Here is a 6673-nt window from a genome sequence, read left to right on the forward strand (position 1 = left end):
GTGTTTGGAATGCTGTATCTCAGCAATGGCACTTCCAAGCGAGTTGGAGTCTTGTCTTAAACCTTCCCGGATACCTGAAGTATCTCTGTACCAAATTTGGTGAAGATCGGTCCAGTCGTTTGCTCGCGCATAAAGAACAGACAGCCAGACAAGAATTCATTTTTATAAGATAGAGAGACTAGAGGAGGGAGGGGTGGATGTAAAGAGAAAAATGGAGGATTATGTAGATAATCTGTTTTCCCATAGTCCAAACAGCAGCACAACGGATGGGGTATTCCTGCCCCTGTGACCAATTTAGGACAGGTGGAATTTTTAATTACAGCAATACTCCCCTATAAGAAGGTCCGAATACCTCCCCCCCCCTTGTGTTAGTCCTAAAGTACTGTTTCCGAAGACAATGTTCAGAAGAATGAGAAGAAAAGGGAGGGAGCCTTGTGCTGCTGTTTGGACTATGGGAAAACAGATTATCTATATAATCCTCCATTCCCCATACGTCAAACAGCTGCACACCGGATGGGGAGGTAACAAGTAAACACCACCCCCCCACCCCTCCAGGGAGGGACCTCCTAGCACACTGATGATAAAACGGAGTGACCGAAGGCAACTGCCTCCGAACTGCGCCCATCTAGCCTATAATGCCTGACAAAAGTTAGATGTGAGCTCCAAGTTGCAGCAGAACAAATTTGGTCCAGGGAGACTGAGCTCTCTCTGCACAAGGTGTGGTGACCGCCCTAGAGGAGTGGGCGCGAACAAACTCAGGGGGAGTTAATCCCCGAGAATGAAATGCATGATAGATGGCTTCTTTGATCCATTTGGATATAGAACCCTTGGAAGTCGTCTTCCCTTTATACCTATCCTTTATACCTTCCCTTTATACCTACCTATCGCTCCAAGTAAATCCTTAGGCATCTCCAATGTATGCCACCTATCTTCCTTTTGAGAAGCAGGAGAAGGAAAAAAGGTAGGTAGAGAAATTACATGATTAATATTTTGTCCCGAAGGGACTTTAGGTACAAAGCCAGGAAGGTATCTCAATTGTACTGTCAGAGAAAAATAACAAGTAAGGTTCCGAGGCCGCCAAGGCCTTTAGCTCTCCAGCCCTTTTTGCTGAGGTTACTGCCAGGAGAAAGGATACCTTATAACACAGGAATAGAGATGAGCGAGTACTGTTCGGATCAGCCGATCCGAACAGCACGCTCCATAGAAATGAATGGATGCACCTGGTACTTCTGCTTTGACGTCGGCCGGCCGCTTAACCCCCGCGTGCAGGCTACGCCCATTCAATTCTATGCGAGCGTGCTGTTCGGATTGGCTGATCCGAACAGTACTCGCTCATCTCTACACAGGAACCTTAACTCTGTTTCACCTAGTGGCTTGAATGGAGCTCCACACAGACCATGCAGTACCGTAGCCAGGTCCCACTGTGGGACTGGGGCCTGGATGGAAGGCCGGCCCCCTTCAGAAACTATTCGATCAGAGGGTTTTGAGATAATCTGATCCCTAATACAGCAGAAAGAGCAGCCACATGCACCTTTAGTGTTGCCGGAGTAAGGCCTTTCTCCAGGCCGCTTTGTAAGAATTCCAGTATCGATTCCGTAGACGAACTGGTATGGTGATTGTCCGTACACCATTGTTGGTAGATTTTACCAACTCTTAGATAGCTCCTGTTAGTGGAGTCTGCTCTTGAATAGGCCAATGTTGATTGAACGGCCTGGGATAATCCTCTATGTCCGTATAGGGTGCGGTCAACCTCCAGGCTGTCAGGTTGAGCCTCTCCAGGTCCTGGCAGAGCTGGTTGTTTTGGGTTACCAGGTTGTGAAGAAGTGGAATTCCCTCGACTCATCTGCATGAGGTGGGTGGGTGAGGTGGATAGGTGGATGGGTGGGTGGGGTGGGTGGCCCTTTTTGGCCAGAACGGTATGATGGCAATCACCGATACCTGGTCCTGTTTGATCTTTGTCAATACCTTCGTTACCATAGGAAGTGAAGGGAAGATGTATGACAGCCTGAACCTCCAAGGTATTGACAGGGCATCTACTGCCAAGGAATTGTCCTTGGATTGATAGAGGGAGCAAAACCTCTTCACCTTGGCATTGTACTGGGTGGCCAGTAGATCCATCTCTCTTCGGGGAGACCCCACATCCGAGTCAGTTGAAGAAAGACGTCCTGGATGAGGGACCATTTGCCGGATATTGTTAGGCCTCTGCTGAGCTGGCCTGCCAGTATATTTAGGTGTCCCTTTATGTGCACCGCTTTGAGGTGGCTTAAATTCACTTCTGCCCAAGCGAAAATCCGATCTGTCAACTTGAGAAGGGGAGGGGATCTCGTGCTTCCCTGTTGGTTCAGATACAGGACTGCCGTGGTGTTGTCCGTAATGACTTTTACCGCTTTGCCGCTGAGTAATTGGGCGAAGTGCAGCAGGGCCCGGTGAATTGCGCACAACTAGCACCAATTTTCCGGCCGCTTCCATTCTGTCTCCATATACTTCACTAAGGTGGGATCCACCTTAAAGGACCTTGGTCCTCTATGCTCCGCCTCTTCGCCCCTCTCAGGCCGAATCAGCTTCATAAGCTTCAGCATCTTCTCCAGCGGGAAGGATGGACCTCCGAATCCTCATCAGTAGAAATCTCATCCAAGATTTCAAACTCATCATCCAGCGGAACAGAGCGGGGGGGAGCATCTTCGTGAGGTGAGAGATGGACTCTTTCATTTCTCGCATTGACTCCTCCACGTAATCTTTCACCCAGGAAATAACTTCACGGAATTGGGACTCTTCAGGCTGTGGGCCTCGACATTGGCGACAACGTGAGTAGTCATAGTCGTCCAGTAACGGGATATCACAATCCCTACATGGCGGGTGTCTGCGTTTGGATGCAGACTTCCTTCGCCGACCATCACCTGAGGCAGAAGCTGAGGAAGAGTTCTGTAAAATAACCATAAGATATTAATATTTAGGCAACAGCCCAAGTGGAGCAGTATGAGTAATCTGATTATCCGATACCTAGTAGCGGACACAACAGACAGTACTACAGGATTAGCTTAAGAGAGCTGCCCAAGCAAGACCTAGCCTGAAATAGCAACTAACTCAACCCAGAGTGGGTTTAAATAGTCCCACCCAGGTAGGGAACCCAGTTCAGACCGCCCTCAAAGGTCACAGGCGCAAATAAACTTTAAATTTGAAGTAAAAAGAATGCATGAGATATACAAGTCCTAGGGGAGCGACTGCTCCACTGTAGGAACATAGATCTATTTTTCTGCCTAATTTCAAGATCAGGGAAGAAGTGACGGCTGGCTGGAGACACGGAGTCGTCTGCGCATGCGCCAACCTCACTCAGGAGGTACGTTCAACTATAAAGCGGGCAGATGCGCGCACGAGCCTAAGCCTGCACAGTCTAAGGGGCACACGCAGAGGTCCTAGAGACGCTGGATACCGCGTGCACCGCAGCCCGGGAGCAGCGGAGAAGGGATCCGCCGGACATGACACCTGCTCTGGGGCTTCTAGCCTCCTGCTGCTAACTGCCACGCCATAGCCCAAGCACAAGAGAGATTCTTAACCTGTCAGGGGGAAGAGCATTTCAGACCTTCTTAAAGGGGAGTATTGATGTAATTAAAAATTCCACCTGTCCTAAATTGCTCACAGGGGCAGGAATACCCCATCCATTGTGCTGCTGTTTGACGTATGGGGAATATAGGTTTAGGGATTGTTCACAAATCAGTGTTTTGGTCAGTAATTGTGAACCTAAACCAGTTCAGTTTTTTGCACCACTGTTTTTTTGGCTTACTATCACTGACACAAATTACTGACCAAAACACTGTTGTGTCAATAAGGCCTTAAGATGGTGCTGAAGCTAAATATGAAATTTCTATAACAACCAGGTCTTCAACAAAAAGCACCAGGTAAACCCGCCTAAATCTGAAAAAAAAATAGAGCATCAATCAGACATCCTACACACCAGAAATAATGGGGAAGATTTAAGAATATGGCGTTGGAAAGGGTTAAAGGCATACCTTTTCATAAAAACGGCTTTTTGTAAATGAATAGTACAGTGATACTTTGTATTACATTTTATTTTTAAAAAAATGTGGTAGGTTCACTTCTCCACTTATCAGGCTGGGTTACTTTTTACATAGAAGTCTACGGACAGGCTGCTGAAAATGACACACTCTGCTACAGTGCAAGGGAGAGAGAGCCGTTTTGACACTGTTGTATTCTAAAGAGAAGACTTTACCACTGCAATAATTCAGATTCCTCCTCCCCTTTTTATCTCCATAGATTCAGTGCATGAGCTGAGCATGGAGATGGATTCTTGCGGTGAAAATAAGGAGTAGGAGAGCAACCAGATGAATTAAGAAAAAAAAATATTTCTTTATTAAGATATATAAAAAAAATTCTTATATTCACATAATGAAAAGTTGTTGTATAATTGGCTGCTTTAACCCCTTCCCGACATGCGCCGTAATAGTACGGCGCATGTCGGGTCTGTAACTATGGCGACCGCCCGGGATCCGGGCGGCCGCCATAGCCGCCGGGTGTCTACTGCTTTAAGCAGTAGACAACCGGCTCTAATGCCTCCGATCGGTCCCCGGACCGATCGGAGGCATTAACCCCTCCGGCGCTGCGGTCAAAGGCGCTGGAGGCGCCATTTTCCCAGCGGCGCATGGGCGCCGTCATTTTTCCCGGGATCGCCGGCTCCTGGAGCATGCTCCAGGGCCGACGTCATGTTGCCATGACAGCCGGGAGCCTGTACAAGGCTCTCAGGCTTGTCTGCAAATTCTCTTTTGCAGGCTGGTCTATGCAGCCTGCAAAAGAGAGGATGATTTTTTGCAATGCATTAGCATTGTAATGCATTGCATTAGTGATCAGACCCCCTGGGGTTCAACACCCCTAGGGGGTCTAATAAATGCAAAAAAAAAAGTTAAAAAAAATATAAAAAAATATAAAAAGTATTAAAAGTTCAAATCACCCCCCTTTCCCTAGAACACATATAAAAGTAGTTAAAAACTGTGAAACATATACATGTTAGGTATCCCCGCGTCCGAAATCGCCCGCTCTACAAATCTATAAAAATATTTTTCCTGTTCGGTAAACGCCGTAGCAGGAAAAATAGTCAAAAGTGCCAAACCGCCATTTTTCACTGTTTTGATTCTGATAAAAATTTGAATAAAAAGTGATCAAAGCAATAACATTTCCCGAAAATGGTAGAACTAAAAAGTACACCCGGCCCCGCAAAAAAAGACGCCCTATGCATCCCCGTACACCAAGGTATAAAAAAAAGTTACAGCCGTCGGAATATGGCGACTTTTAGAAAAAAATATTTTTTTTAACAGTTTTGGATTTTTTTTAAGGGGTCAAAATGTAAATAAAACCATATAAATTTGGTATCCCTGGAACCGTACCAAAACACAGAATATAGGGGACATGTCATTTTGGCTGCACAGTGAACGCCGTAAAACCAAAGCCCGTAAGAAAGTCGCAGAAATGCATTTTTTCTTCAAATTCCCAGTACATTAAATAGAATAATTAATGGTAGCATCATGATGAAAAATTTGTCCCGCAAAAATTAAGACCTCATATGGCTCTGGGAGCGGAGAAATAAAAAAGTTATGGGGTTTAGAAGGAGGGGAGACAAAAACGAAAAACGAAAATCAAAAAATACCATCGGTGGGAAGGGGTTAAACGGCTTTCAAAAAACCTGAATAAAATTGCGGAAAACTAAATATCCCCAAGCTCAACTCATGCTATTCTCAAATATGTGACCTCACGGAGCTGTTCTTACTCTCAGGTTCATACAAAGTACAAGCCCCTGATGTTAGCATATCACGCGCACTATTGTATAGGATCAATGGTGTTTATTTTGAACAGTTCTATTTTTATTGTATGTGCAGTAAATATTAATGGAATATTTCTTACTCTCCCTTTTTATCATCACAGGGAATACAATGACCGTATCATATATGACCGGACTTACACTCGGATCAGCTGTTGCCTATTTTGCCTACAACTTGGCTAGTACATCTCAAAATATTTGCTTCCATTCAGAGATATACAACAGTTCTCTGCCACCAGACATTTAGATTGCAAAGAAGTTTATGACCTAGAAATTTCTCTTATTTCTTTTACTTCTAGTACAATTTTATTCACAATGTTCTTACTGCCATAAAATCTGATCAGCTGCTTTTATTTCTTTTTAAACAATATTCCTTTTCTATTGCAAAATCATTATTGTATAGAGGATACATGCAAAGACATAAGATATATATTTCTTGATGTTGCCAATACTTTTAAACCATATTTAATGTCTTTGTCTCTATTCTCTCTCCTATTGAGCCCTAAAATGCAGGGTTTTCCTTGCTGAGTCAATGCCTTGTAACATCTTCAGTATATGCCTCGACTGTAAGTCTGTACCTAAAGCTGGCCATACACCTTTAGATTTTCAACCATTTTTGCCAACAATTAGCCATGTAAATGCTGCAAATATTCATGTGCGACTGGTCAATTGGAAATAGTTTTAAAACTATCGAGTACATATCAGTGTTTGGCATTATGAGCCGCAGTTGGCCAGCTTGAGCAGATTCATTGCGCATGGGATAGTTCATATGACTGACTCCCATCAATTGGACAGCTGCATGGCAGACACAATGCGAGTGTGTACAATCTGTATTTGGGCTCCCGA

At 44.8% G+C, this 6673-nt stretch overlaps 1 protein-coding gene across 2 annotated transcripts in view; it reads left to right on the forward strand.

The window, feature by feature from the left end:
• The window catches only part of SLC29A4 (solute carrier family 29 member 4), a 48723-nt gene extending 42580 nt beyond the window's left edge, over positions 1 to 6143 (forward strand). For both annotated transcript variants that reach the window (XM_075285146.1, XM_075285145.1), the window contains exon 11: positions 5932 to 6143. In XM_075285146.1, coding sequence (XP_075141247.1) covers positions 5932 to 6074 — 143 coding nt within the window. In that variant the 3' untranslated portion in view covers positions 6075 to 6143. The remainder of the gene's footprint in view (positions 1 to 5931) is intronic.
• The last annotated feature ends 530 nt before the right edge of the window (positions 6144 to 6673 follow it).

This window comes from Leptodactylus fuscus, chromosome 8, assembly GCF_031893055.1.
Source record: "Leptodactylus fuscus isolate aLepFus1 chromosome 8, aLepFus1.hap2, whole genome shotgun sequence".
Taxonomy (NCBI): domain Eukaryota; kingdom Metazoa; phylum Chordata; class Amphibia; order Anura; family Leptodactylidae; genus Leptodactylus; species Leptodactylus fuscus.